General features: G+C 38.5%; 1 protein-coding gene across 2 annotated transcripts in view; it reads left to right on the forward strand.

Moving 5' to 3' along the window:
* Positions 1 to 14,842, forward strand: part of LIN7A (lin-7 homolog A, crumbs cell polarity complex component) — a 114,337-nt gene that overhangs the window by 25,025 nt on the left and 74,470 nt on the right. For both annotated transcript variants that reach the window (XM_045872905.3, XM_064590840.1), the window contains exon 2: positions 9,653 to 9,771. In XM_045872905.3, coding sequence (XP_045728861.1) covers positions 9,653 to 9,771 — 119 coding nt within the window. The remainder of the gene's footprint in view (positions 1 to 9,652; positions 9,772 to 14,842) is intronic.

Raw genomic sequence — 14,842 nt, forward strand, 5'->3', positions numbered from 1 at the left:
TTAAAATGTCAGCAGTCTTTTTTTTAAAGAAAAGCTGACAAGCTAGTTATATATAATTATTATAAAACTTATATGAAAATGCAGAGGGTATAGAGTAGCAAAATTGAAAAGCAAGAACAAGGAGGATTTATACTCCTACTTCATTTCAAAACTTACTATAAAGATATAGTAATCAAGAAAGTGTGATATTAGTGTAAGTATTAATATACAGATCAATGAAATAGAATAGAGCTCAGAAGCAGGCTCACGGATACATAGCCAATTGATATTCAGTACGTGTGCTGGGAACTAAGTGAAGAAAGGTTAGTCCTTTCAATAAATGGTACTATAAAAATTGGATACCCATATGCTCTGCTGAAAAATCAACTCAAATGGGCCATAAATATAAATGTAAGATCTGAAACTATATTATTTTAAAAGAAAGTATAGAAGGGGGGACCCCTGGGTGGCTCAGTTGGTTAAACATTTGACTCTTGATTTCCGCTCAGGTTATGTCTCAGGGTCTTGAGATCGAAACCCGTGTTGAGCTCCCCAGTCAGTGGGGAGTCTGCTTGAGATTCTCTCTCCCCCTCCTCCCATCTTAAATAAATAAATACATGTTTTAAATAATAATAATAATAATAATAATAATAAAAAGTTTAGAAGAAAATCTTTAAGTCCTTGGGTTAATCCAAGGTTTCTTAGATTGACTGTAAAAAGCATAAGCCATGGACATTGACCATGTTGCATTGACCCTGGTTTTGCTTGTTCTAACATGTACACTTGCACCCCTCAATTTAGGGTCTTTGCCCTTGCTATTCTCTGTCTGGATGCCCCTCCTTTGGATTTCCATAAGCCTGGCTCCTTCTGAACATTCAGGTTTCACTCCAAATGTCACCTTTCCAGAGAGGCTTTCCAAGACTATCTTAATCAAAGGACCATAGGTGACTCAGTATCATCAACCTTAGCTCTGTAACTTAGAATAGTGTCTTTAAAGTTATGTGCTTGTGTATCAGTTAGCTTGCATCTGGTTGCAAAGCCACAGAAAACCAAACAGTAAAGCCTGTATTTGTCTCGTAGGCAGGAATCATGGGGTTGCACATTCGAGGCTAGTATAACAGCTCAGTGATGGCATCAAGGGCTGGGCTCCTTTCTTTTTCCTGCTCCACCTTCCTTAACACGTGAAGGTTCTTTGCATGATCACAAGCTGGGGAAAGAGGAAGGGTGCAAAGACCAACTTGCTGAAGGCATATGCCAGCAGTTTGTCCATTTAAAAAACCTTCTTAGAAGCGTACCCAGTGACTTTACACTTAAAACAATTGGCCAAATGACAAGAGTCTGGAAAGAGAAGTATGTTTGCTTTCCAGCTTTTGTAGTAGAAGGCAAGGGACATGAGGGTTTTAGATAGCTTTAGAGTAGATAATTCATATTGTTTGCCACAGTACCCAATATATGTTTATGGAATTAGTGAACACTATGCTTTAAATGACCCAGCTCCATCTTCATCCAAGTTCCAGATGGAGATGAGTCATAGGTCAGATTCTGTAGTCTAAATGTCAGTCAAGTTAATAAAAATTCATCATTAAGGAAAAAGAAAACAGTAATTGGATCATTCCAGATCACTGGAAGCTCATGCCACTTAAGTTTTAATATTTTCTTGTTTTGGGTTGTAATGTCCAACCTACCTTAAAGGAAATCTTTCCAAAATAGGTTATCTTACTATCAACAGGTAGTTGATGATTTGATCATTTTTCAATAATTGAAATATGTTATCAGGGGCACTTGGGTAGCTCAGTCGGTTAAGCGCTCAACTTTTGGTTTTGGCTCAGGTCATGCTCTCGGATTTGTGGGATTGAGCCCCGGGTCGGGTTCAGTGCTCAGTGTGGCGTCTGCTTCAGCTTCTCTTTCCCTCTCCCTTACTCTCTCTCTCCCTCAAATAAATAAATAAAATCTTAAAAAAATATGTTATCAGTACGAACACACTGATTATACCATAACACATTGAGAGGTTACCTCCTGGGACTTTGGGCAGTGTTATGACTGTTTGCCCCAGCTTACAATGGTCCATGATGCTATATTAAAAAAATTTTTTTGCCATACCTTTATTGTTTTATTTCTAATCCCTTTTCTGTGGCAGGATAGAGAAATAACTAAGAGCATGGCCACTGGAGTCAAACACATGTGGTTTTGGATCCTGGCCCTATCATTTACTAGTTGTATTGCCTCGAGCCAGATAATTCATCTTTCTGAGCCTTAGTTATTTGTTATTTTTCTTTAACTACACAGTGGAACAATAATAATTCTTTTATATATTGGTGAGGATTTTACAAAATGATATAAAAACAGCAAATAAGCACTGAATAGATGATGACCTCACCTTGTTCTGGATCACATATTAAACTATCTATTAGTAGTAACCTGAAGAGTCTATCAGTGATCTGCTTCCTGCATCAGCCTCATCTGAGAGGACTATTACAAAAGCAGATTTCAAGGTTCAACCCTCAACATCTTTTTTTTTTTTCAACATCTTTTTTTTTTTTAATCTCAATTTTTAATAATAAGTGGTCCAGGGTTAAATATTCATGTTGACTAAAATTTGAGAACCACTGCTTTCAGCCCTCAAGCAAGGATTTGTTGATCAGATTAGTTTAATCTCTGTTAACGACTTCGGAGAGCTGCTGGGAATCATTTTAAGAATATGGATTCCTGAGTCACATCTCAATGTAGCCCAGATTCTACAGCCATATTGCTTAGATTCAAATCTTAACTCTACAACTTACTGTTTCCCTGGGGAAGTAATTTTAACTCTATTGGTCACAGTTTCCTTTTCTGTAAAATGGGGATAATAATAGTACCTACCTCATAGTGCTGTTAAAGGAGTAAAATGTTTAAATCAGTGCCATATTAAATACTAGATATAACAGCTATTACTACTATAAGTTAGCATTGCTATTTAAAATCCCTGGGGTGTACGCTGAGATTCCACATCAGTGATTCTCAGTATGGCCACACATTGTAATCACTGGGGAGTTCTGAAGATCCTGATGGCAAGGCCATACCCCAGAATAATGAAATCAGAAATATATTTAGGTAGGATCTAGGTATGTGGTTTTATTTTTTTTCCAGTGTTCCCAGGTGACAACAGTGGGTAGCCAAGACTGAAAACCACTCCTCCCTGCCATTTAAAAGCTCTCCGGGTGATTCTGATGATCAGACAATACTACCTGAGAGAGGTATACTGGCAAATGGAATAGGGGTTAATCTTTATTGAGGGAGGAAAGATTAAGAGCTCAGCCTCCGACCAGGAAAGCCTGCAGAGCGTAAAGCTATTATAAAAGTACTGAATGTTGAAGGCAAAAGCTGCTAAAAGAAAAGCTGTGAATGGAATAAAAATAAAAGGCACAGGGTTTAGAATCACTTAGATCTGGACTCCACACTCAGATCTCTTGTTTGTTAATGAGGTCCTTAAAACTCTCTAGAAGCTTCCATTTTCTCATTGCAATATGTGGATATTTACTACCACATAAAGGTTGTTGTAAGGATAAAATGAGTTAAAGATGTAAAGTTCTTAGCATACAATGCCCCCTACTTAATAGGCATTAAATGTTTATTGTTATTGTTGCTTTTAGAAGTGAGGATTAATGAATGGCTAAAATTAACAACACAGGAAACAACAGATGTTGGTGAGGATTCAGAGAAAGGGGAACCCTCTTAAACTGTTGGTGGGAATGCAAACTGGTGCAGCCACTCTGGAAGACAGTGTGGAGGTTCTTCAAAAAGTTAAAAAAGCACCACCCTACAATTCAGCAATTGCACTACTGGGTAATTACCCAAAAGATACAAACACACTCATTCGAAGGGCTACATGCACCCCCATATTTATAGCAGCATTATCTACAATAGCCACATTATGGAAAGAGCCCAAATGTCCATCAGCTGATGAATGGATAAAGAAGATGTGATATATATATGTGTACAAACACACACACACTGGAATATCACTCAGCCATAAAAAGGAATGAAATCTTGCCATTTACAACAGTGTGGTTGGATCTCGAGAGTATTATGCTAAGTGAAGTAAGTCAGAGAAAGACAAATACCATATGATTTCACTCATATGTGGAATTTAAGAAACAAAACAAATGAACATGGCGGGGAGCTGGAGGAAGAGAGGCAAACCAAGAAACGGACTCTTAACAAACTGATGGTTACCAGAGGGGAAGTGGTGAGGGGTGGCAGGGATGGGTCAAATAGATGATGGACATCAAGGAGGGCACTTGTGATGAGCACAGGGTGTATGTAAGTGATAAATCACTAAATTTTATACCTGGAAGAAAAGATTATAATAACATTGTTTGGTGACAGATGTTAATTACACTTACTGCAATGAGCACTGAATAGTGTATAGAATTATTGAATCAGGATGTTGTATGCCTGAAACCAATATCACATTGTATGTTAATTATATTTCAGTAAAAATTATATTAGTAATATATATTAAAATAAAGAAGTGAGGATTAACGAAATCCAGGATGTGAGAAAGAGCGAGGGGGAAGGATAATACCCCAGCATTTCCTTAGATAATGGCATAAATGCTACGTAGAGGGATGAATCTGAGAGTTGGCAGGCCAGAGGAGGAGTCGTCGGTTTCAGGAAAATATTCTGAGATCTTCTTGTTTTCATTGTTTGTCTGGCAGCCTTCCCAGTCCTTATCTAATATTCCTCATAGGCTGAGCTAAACTACCAAACCCAAACTTCTATATTAGTAACCAAATTTGGTAGAATAGTTTCATGAAATAAGTGCAAGGAGGTTCTGAATAAGAACCTTGAGGGGACACATAAATAAAGTATGCACACTATTGTAGTGGTTTTAAGAACAAGTATTTTGCTGACTCCGAGCCTTCTTTTGCTCCCTTCCAGATCCTGGCTTTGCAGGTTTCTGGTACTTTTACGGAGCTAAAGGGAATCAGAATTCCATTGAAAACTCCAGTCTCATATCCAGTTTATTACTCACCAACTCTTTGCAGCACTAGCCAGGTCTGGGCTGGTGGGACCTGATTTCTCCGACTTTTGGTCCTTAGACCTCTTTTGACTTTTACCAACTGCTGTATATCCCATGACCTCATCCTGCTCGATTCTCTTGGGTGGGTTCCAGCAAGATGGCTCAGGCTCCAGTGGGCTCTGCTTTCCAATTCTCTCCCTCTGATCAGATAGACATAGAGGGCAGGAAGGCCACCAAGTCCATTAGTCCTGTTTGTACAACCAGGAAAGATTCTAGTCTCCCTTCTTGCAGGCACCCCCAGCAGCTACCATTGGTTCTACTGGGAACACTCCTCATTGGATAGAAGGGAAGCAAAGACTTAGTATTCTGACCCAAGTTAATGACGTAACACTTCTCCATGAGTTTTCTTTCCTCTCACAATTACCTCTTAATAAGGACTGGAAAAGGTCTATGGTGTAATGTAATAGGGCTGGACCAGCTTTTAATGGGATGTGACTGGTTTCCTTGATGGCTTTTTTTTGAATAATATTTCTTAGCCTTGAATGGTCATAGGAATCATCTGAAAGCTTAAACAAACAAACAAAAGTCCTGATGACTGGATCCCAGTCTTGGAGATTTTGATTTAATTAGTGTTGGGTAGCAGGCTGGTTTGAAAACTCCGCAGGTGATTCTAAAGACAGCCTTTATTGGGAACACTGTTTTAGAATGGGGTGGTACTTAACACTAATTAATTTCATTCGTGAGCTTTTACCAGTCATTCGGGGACTCCTGGAAAAACCCTATTCAGTGTTACACAGGGTATTAAAGAATAATGGAAATGTGAGGATTCCTGGAATGCTGGGACCGATAGGAACCTGAAACATCATTTTATTTACTTTCTCAACAAATGGGGTCTGTGAACCAACAACTTCGGAATCACTTGAATTGTTTGTTTAAAAGGCCTATTCCTGGGCCTTATTTTCACGCCTTCTGAATTAACCTCTCTAGAGTGGGGGTGAAAGGTCAGGAACATATGTTTTAATAACTTCCCCCAGGTGATTGTTAAGCACCTTCATGGTTTAGAGCCATTAATCTGTATCAGAGCTTTTCAACCCTGGCTGCACATTAGAATCACATAGGGGCTATAAAAATACCCATGCCAAGTAGACCAGTGGTTCTCAATCTTGGCTGCACTTTAGCATCACCTGGAGGGTTTTTGAAAGCACCATGCCCAGGCCCCACACTGTGCCAATCACATCAGAATCTCTGGGGTCGGGACCCAAGCATCTGTGGTTTTTACAACTCGCTAAGTGATACCAGTCTACATCCAAGGTTGAGAACCAGTGTTCTGAATATTCTGGTTTAATCTGGGGGGCGGGTGGGGTCAGGGGGGTCTCAGGCATTGATAATTTTCAAATGTATCCCAGCTAATTATAATGTGCAGCCAAGGTTGGGAATTCCTGAGTATTCAGGTTGGGGTCATTTTCAGCTTTTCTGACCTTCCCTCAGTGTGGTTACACAGTGGCCTTTAGCCTACAGATGCAGGCTTGCCTCCGTCTCCCACACCAGGTCCACGCCAGTCTTGACCAAGGAGATCTAGTCTCTTGAGGAGTTATGCGTCTATCTAGACACAAACCTCTAACCCCTGCTTTCCTGAGTTAGTTTCATTAATTAATCTATTACTTATTCAGTAAGTGTGTATTAAACTTCTCATATTTGTCAAGTACTCTGCATTGATCCATGGATACAATGGCAAATAAGATATTGTTCCTGACACCTAAAGAAGTTTATAGATTTGCAAGGGTAAAGGAGGGAGATATACATGCAAACAGAGGCATAGCAGAGAGTAGTAATTATTACAGTGGATGAGTGAAAAGAGAACTATGGGAACTTAATCTGCCTTGGAGAATCAGGAAAGACATGTCTAAGGAGATATTATTAAGCCAAGTCTTACCCCATGATTTAAGACACCTTCCATGATGTGATTTCTCTCCTACTTTTGCCATAGTTTCAACTTGAGCCATACCAAACTCCTTTCAGTTCTCTGCCCCACACTCTCTTGACAAGACTTCAATCTGCATTGATTTGCCTGGAACATTCTTCCCCTTTTCCCCAACCTGCACCTCCTACCTAAGACTCTGCTTAGCTACTAATTCCATGAAGAGGCCCTTCCTGGCCTCCTGAATGATGATAAATGCCTTTGTTATACATCCATGCACCAACCTGTAGTGATTCTTTTATAGGACACGCCCACTTTACTGCGTGTCTGTGACCCCTCGAACCTATAAATGTCATGAAAGTGGCAACAACCAGCTGTGTCCTTTACCACTGTGTCCTGTGCATAGCATGGTGCTACGGCATTACTGGATGAATGACTGGATGAATGACTTAATTGTGTTCCAGGAACAGGGGATGATGTGTGCAAAGCCACACAGGTTGGAATTCAGTGCCACATCCTAGAATAACAAAAATTATGGATGTCCAAAATAAGAATGGGAGGGAAGAGTTTTTAGAGATGAGTCAGAAGAGGTTGGTTGTTAAGGGCCTTGAGTGTAACCCTACATGGTCTGAACTTCACTTTGTAAGCAGTGGGAAGCCAGAGAAGGTGTTATGTGGGGGAGGATAATAATGAGGTTTATCATTCAGGATAGTCACTCCAGAAGCAAGGTGGAGGATGGAATGAGGAAGAAAAAGCTAATTTAAAGAACAGTTGGGAGATGTTCCAGTACTATGAGTGAAAAATAATAAAGGCTTTTCTGAAGTAATCAAGCAAAAGGGCTCCATTCAAAAGGCATATTTGAGATAGAATCTCCAGCCATCGCTGAGTAACTGCATGTGGGGGTGAATGTGAAAGATGATGCCATTGTCTAGCTTGGAGGACAGCTGGATGGGGGTGCTATTAATGGAATTGTGGAATATGGAAAGAGAAGAGCTGGTTTCAAGGAAAAAAATATTTTTTTAAGATTTTATTTATTTATTTGACAGAGAGAGATAGTGAGAGCAGGAACACAAGCAGGGGGAGTGGGAGAGGGAGAAGCAAGCTTCCTGTTGAGCAGGAAGCCCAATGAGGGGCTCGATCCCAGGACCCTGGGACCATGACCGGAACCGAAGGCAGACGCTTAATAACTAAGCCACCAGATGCCCCCCAAGAAAAAAAAATATTAATGAGCTCAGTTTTTAACATGTTGAGAGTTCCATATGCCTATGGGCATCTAGGTAGAGTCTTCTGTACAGTTAGAAATGCATAAAATTCTTAGCTTGGTAACTTACTGACTGTGGATATGGCTGGTATTGTCCAATTGACTACATTAACTTCCAGTTTATGTACAAAAAAGACAAACTTTTCAAACTGTCAGTGTTGTTTTGATTTCATGATTTTTGCTTCTTTGGGCCACAATTGGCAATCAGTTGGCAATACTTCAAGGAAGAGTCTCCATTAAAGTCACTTACTGGTTATTTTCTTTGATTAGATACATACAGGTATGCCAACTGCACCTAAATTCTGAGGAGGTAATGATTTTATTATAGGTAGCAATGCTGTTCTCTTCTTCTCATTTGTGAGTTCAGAAAGGAAGTGTGTCTTATTCTTTTTGTTAAACCTAGTGCCTGGTCTAATAGGAACCCAAATTAGTGGATGGATGGATGAATGGATGGATGGATGAATTTATAATCTGATGGCAGAAATATGGGATGCTTTCTGGAGCTAATCACTTAGGAACTGAAAACCTTCTATCTTATACATAAATACCTATGTGACTCTTCACTGAGCTATTGACTACAACAAAAGGTAGAAGAGATCACCTTAAGTATTTTTAAATGGCCTTTCATCATATCATTTTTTCTTGGCAGTACAAAACCACCCTGGGAATTTTAAAGCTATGGGTATAAAAGACAATATTTCTTGATACATTAACTTTTGATATTGTCAAATAAAGGAGGAACATTTAACTTAATTGTTACAGAAAATTCTTTTGCTTGGTACTGTCCTAGAAGCTGGTAGGTAGGTACACAATCAGGCTCTTTAGGAAGATAACCTTATGGACCATATGAAGAGGCTGGAGGAGAAGAAATGACTCTATTTGAACAGAGGAGAGATGATGATGAGGGCTTAGAATAATAGAATAGCAGTTAAATGGATAGAGCCCATTTGCTAATTAATAAATTCATGAAATATTTATTCACTGTATTATACCAGACTCTGGGGATGCAAAGGTGACCAAACTTAGATAAGTTCCTACCCTATAAGAGTTTATCAATAAGTGGAAGAAATGCACATTGATCAAATCATGACACTAATAAATGTATAACTGCAGATGTGATAAATGTAGTATGGGAAAGGAAAAGTCAGACTGCACACAGCATCTCAGAGGTAAAATTGACAGGACTTATTTGGTTATTGAGGTATCAATAAAAGACACGTCTCCTACTCTTCTTTCCTGAAAGAATATTCAAACTGATTTGTGTGGCAGAAATAACATACATGGAATGCCACCGAAGAAGGCATATTAGTGACGAATTGTGTAGGACAAATTAAAATGACTTTTTACCAAAAGCTTAGATCAATAAGCTATGAATTTTAAGTTGCGACTTTGCACCACTTATTTTTCATTGCACCATTCAACTGGAATGATAGTACTTTGCTGATGAGATATGGTTGACTCTAGATCTCTCTATTTTGATTTTTCTTTTCAGATGTTGCCAGAGCAATTGAATTATTGGAAAAACTACAGGAATCTGGAGAAGTACCAGTGCACAAGCTACAATCCCTCAAAAAAGTGCTTCAGAGTGAGTTTTGTACTGCTATTCGAGAGGTATGACACTAAAATTTTAATCCCTTATATTTAGCCATCTGTCTTCTGAAGAGAAAACGTGAATTTTCCACACAAACAGTTGAATAGTTAAGACTGGAGCTACATCTAAGCTTTCTGTTTTTAGCTGCTTGGACAGATGATAAAGTATGATTTAGTCTGCTAAATTCTTAAATTAGATCCAGTCGGGATTTATACATTCTTTTAAAACCGAATATTGACCTTATAGTACCAGTGGAGGTCACTGCCTCGGCAGGTAATTCTTACTTGCTTGTAGTCTCAGTTATTTAGTGGCCACATGAAGTCATATGGAAATTCAACTCAAAATAGTCATAATTCATGAGGGTTGAGCTTTTCTTAAAAGAACACTCAACTGAATCTTAGATAAATCTGGAAGAGTAACCTCCTACAGACTAATGTTATAGTCATCCAAACATTGCTGTCTAGTGCAATAATGGAAAATCTCTGAACAGACTGATACGCCCTTCTAACAAATCTTTGTAATGCTTTCCTCACTAGTGGGTGCAAGAAGCCTAATGTAAAACAAGTGTGTAGAAATGACTGAATTTTGTATTGACTTGTGGTGGAATTGACTAGTCCACTAATGAATTTAATTGGTTACAGTAGAGTTCATTTGGGATGTATATGCCATATTGTTTTTTGAATAAAATAATATTAAGTAAGCCCATCATTTCTTCCCCATCAGGTACTAAGTAATAATTCATTACTGAGAACCTAGAGTCCATAAATCCAGCATATTTGCTCTGCTAGAAGTCCCCAGTAATGAATTATCTACTGTTATCCTCTCCAAAGCTAGTTGAACCCAGTGATTACCTGGAGAGTTTGTTCTCTAGTGGAGGACATACACTTGACAAGGAATACTTGTTATCAACTTCCCTTCCTCCTTGCAATTCTACCTGTAGCTAATGCACTTATTTTTACTTCAGCAATGCTAATATATGAGTAGTTACTGCATGGGAAAGACCTAGGTGACTAAGATAGAGACATACAAAACCTCTTTCACTACAAATTTAAACTATAGCCTATCCAGTGTGGTTACAATTTAGATTTTGCTGAGATTTGACTTAGACTGGGCTTGTGCTAAATCTTTATCAGGTGAAGTTGTTCCATATTTAATTTTTGTTTATAATGAACACAGCTTAAGTATATAACCATAATTGTGTCTCTAAGTTCAAAACTATGAATTTAACCAAAGGCTGAAAGGAAATTTCTCAAAGTGTATGAGTTCTCGGCCACCAGTTGCCCAGTGGGAAAGGAATAGATATGTGGAAACCCCGTGGGCCACTCTCAGTTAAATTCCTGTAGTCACTCTGTAGATCAAGGTTAGGTCCCCTATACACTCTTTTCTTCCTTCACAGAGTGCTACTCCTCTGAGATTTGATGGCTTATTTTTCATTTTTAGATATCCTATCATCTCTTTTACTTTCCACAGAACTAACTGAATGATAGGACACATCAAATATATAACTCTGCTCACTGGGAATATGGCATATGATCAATGCAAAGTCTCTACTTTCGTGGTATTTACATCCCAGTGAGAATATGATTAAATAAATATGCAATACAATGTCAGAGGGTGACAAAACCGTGGAAATAAATAAAGCAGGGTTAGGGGAAGTAGGAGTAAAGCTCTATTAAGCTGGGGTGGTAAGAAAATAACCTAACTGAAGTAAGGGAACATCTCACAATTATAAGTGGGGTATAGTTTTCCAGGCAGAAGAGACCACAGATGCAAAAACGAAGAATGATCTTAGTCCATGGAAGGAATATCCTAAAAGCCAGACTGTCTGCAGTAAAATAAGCAAGGTAGACTTCCCCGAGGCAGCCAGAGAGCAGATCATGTAAGGCCTCGCATGCCATGGTTGGGACAGTGGATTTCAGTCTAAGCATGGGGGAAAGCCCTTGGAGAGTTTTGCCCTGACCTGATTAGATTTTTAAAAGCTCCTTCTGCCTGCTGTGAGAGAATACAAATGTGTGGGCAAGAGAAGAAACAAGAGAATGCAGGAACCAAGTAATGAGAGATCAGGTGAGAGACTAGATGATGGCAGCTTGCAGGGTCAACAGTGTAAGTCGTGGGAAGTCCTCGGGTTCCATGTGTGCTTTTTGAGAGTAAAGTCAACAGGAATTGTTCGTGCTTTGGGTACATGGCAGAGAGATACAAGTCTCTATTGCCTTTTAGGTTTCAGCTTGAACAATTGGATGAATGGTTACATAATGAGATAGGAATCTTAGCAAATGGACCAAATTTGGACTGTCCAAGAGCTCTGTTGTAGACAAGAGTAAGTTGATGATGCATTTCAGACATCCAAGTAGAGTCTGAGTCTGGAGGTTGGGGGAGAAGTTGGGTCTGGAGATGTAAATGTGGTATGACTGTCTGTTCAAATAAATGCACAGGCCTTTTTCTTTAAAGAGTTTGCTAAGGAAACAGAGAATAAAAGTAAAAAAGAAAATAAATATTAAGACATTGTATTGGCATTATAAATATATCTTCCAAACCCTGTCTGTGGTAAAGTGTTCTGTGTGTATCATTAGTGATCCATGTAAATCTATAACTGAACTATGGGCAGTCCAGCAATTTCAGAGGGAAACAGATGATATAATTTGTCTGCCTTACATTTTATAAATCTGGACTCATAAGATTGATTTTAGGTTCATAGTAATGTCCTTATAATAGTTTTGTCCTTAAGGGCAATGCATGTTATACAGAAAGTTGTTTTCATCACTTCATCTTGACTCACATTCCACACAAGTTTTATGATATTGTTCATATTTAAGTTTGGAATGTTCCTCGTTATTCTCATTATGTCACTCTACATTAACTGGGAAGTAATGGTAAAAATAGCAATATGTCTTCAACAATTCTGAATCATAGAAGAATATTGTATCTCCATCTAGTAAAAAGTTCTTCAATACAAATGTAAAATATGAACCCATGTTCCCAGACAGGTGAATCCACAAGCCAGGAAAGAAAAGGGCAGCTGGGAAGTATGACGATGTACAACAACAAATCTCCGAAAATTAAAGTGTTTTGAGTCAAGGATCCTTTCCCTCCTGGTCTCTTGGGTCCTGACTATTATGCTGGCATGAAATCTTTGAAGTTATGGTTTCTTATTCAAATTATGCTCAGAATCTCTGTGGTTAAATTCTTTGATTTTTCAGGAATATTTGATAGTTAATACTTTCCAGTGTGAAAATTATGAATTTGTCATGACAGGTAGAGAAAAGACAAAGAACTATAGGGGCATCATCCTTAGTTGCACTTACCAGAGCAAAAACAGGCACAGGTCATTGTCAACAAGACTGTAAAGCCTAAATTATGCTAAAAAAAATGAAGGACAATCAATTGCCAATATTTAAAATTGCCTTACACAAGTATAACAGTGGTTACTGTTGCAATCCCATATTTTGCTTTACATTTGGATGCAACCACTGAATCAGCTCTTAGCCTATGGGCAGCACTTATATGGGAAGAATGGTTTCATGAAATTTTATTTTGTTTTTTGCTGAAAATGAATGATTAAAAGAGATTCGATGTTTTCTGTCCTTAACTATTCTTCTGTAATCTCTAAGAAAGATGGACAAAATCATGTTGAGCTCAGGACTGAAGCAAGACCATTTATGTATATAACTAAAAAAGGCACTGATCTATTAATAAATAAGTTTCACTTGAATGCCAATCCGCACACAGCTTTAGTCACACAATACAGATAGTAGTTGGCAATACTTAACCTTAATGTTGTGTTTTATGCTGAAGGATCTTAAAAGGACCTGATTAATAATTAAATTGTACCAATTCTGGCCAAATAATTTTGCAGTACATGGCAGATAAATGGACTGACACATGATGCTGCTCTTCCGTAGTGAGAGGTACCAGCTGACAAGAGAAAAGTTCACAGAACTTTTTGAATGGGAGATGAAATAAAAAAATTTTATGGTACTGATATTCCCAGTAAGGACCATTTCTGTAATTTTAAGTGGCTTCTTCAAGTTTTAGTTCCTCACTCTACTAAATATTATTTAGTTCCTCACTCTATTATTGCATGACCTAAGTTTATAAATTGAAATATAAGGAAATATATGGGTTGAAATATAGGGATTATAAAACGTTGACTTCTGATAAGAGAATTTCCCATGAGAATTGAAGGGTGAACTTGAATTGAGTTCACATAGCTCGATTGCCAAGAGACGAACTTTGTCCTGACACTTCCTGTTCTTTGTGCCTCAGAGAAAGAAATCAATAGTATATGAGTGGTCATATTTTAAGAGGACATCCAATTTCTGCAACAAAGTTCAAAGAAACTCTTTCTGAAACTAAAATAATAAAAAAAAAAAACAATGAATTTATTTACCATCATCATCTTCCAAGTTTTACAACATTCAGGCTTCCTGCTTTCCAGGGTGATGTGCTCATTGATCTGGTGTTTGATGTGCTGCTGGGAGCGGTCCGTGGCAGGGACTTGCTCCCATATTTATGACTATCATATGCATGTGTGAACCAAAAATGCAGAACCGAATGACTGTCACCAAAAACTGCCTTCCTTGGCCAATCACCAGATGCTGTGTGTTGGTATGCTCTCATGTAGTAGAACTGTAGATTAAGAAAATAATCCAACTCCATATGGAATCATTCTGTGATAGTCAGTAGGATTGTTGGAAAACATTCCCGTTCTCCTCTACTTCTTAGCACATGTTACAGTTGGATTTCCCCAAACTCCTTAAAGCAGGATGTGGTTATAACAACTGCTCGGTGAGGAAAATGTGAGTGGAAATGATGTGTGCCACCGCCTTGGTGAAGCCTTTGAATCAGTACGTGATATGCTGTGTTCCTTCCCCTTTGCCACGTGACTAGTGATGTTTTACCTGATAAATGATCAATCAGCCTGGGCTGCAGAGGGAGAAAATGAGAAGTACAGGCTTTAGCCAAGCTTTTACAAACATATAGCCTGAGCAAGAAATACACCTTTGTTACTCTAAGCCTCCAGGATATTGGGGTTATGGTACCACAACATAATTCAAGCCATCCTGACTGATAATACACAACCATCAAGCCAAA

Source organism: Mirounga angustirostris, unplaced genomic scaffold, assembly GCF_029215605.1.
Source record: "Mirounga angustirostris isolate CCGP_5_RB_7025 unplaced genomic scaffold, mMirAng1.0.hap1 SCAF_5, whole genome shotgun sequence".
Classification (NCBI taxonomy): domain Eukaryota; kingdom Metazoa; phylum Chordata; class Mammalia; order Carnivora; family Phocidae; genus Mirounga; species Mirounga angustirostris.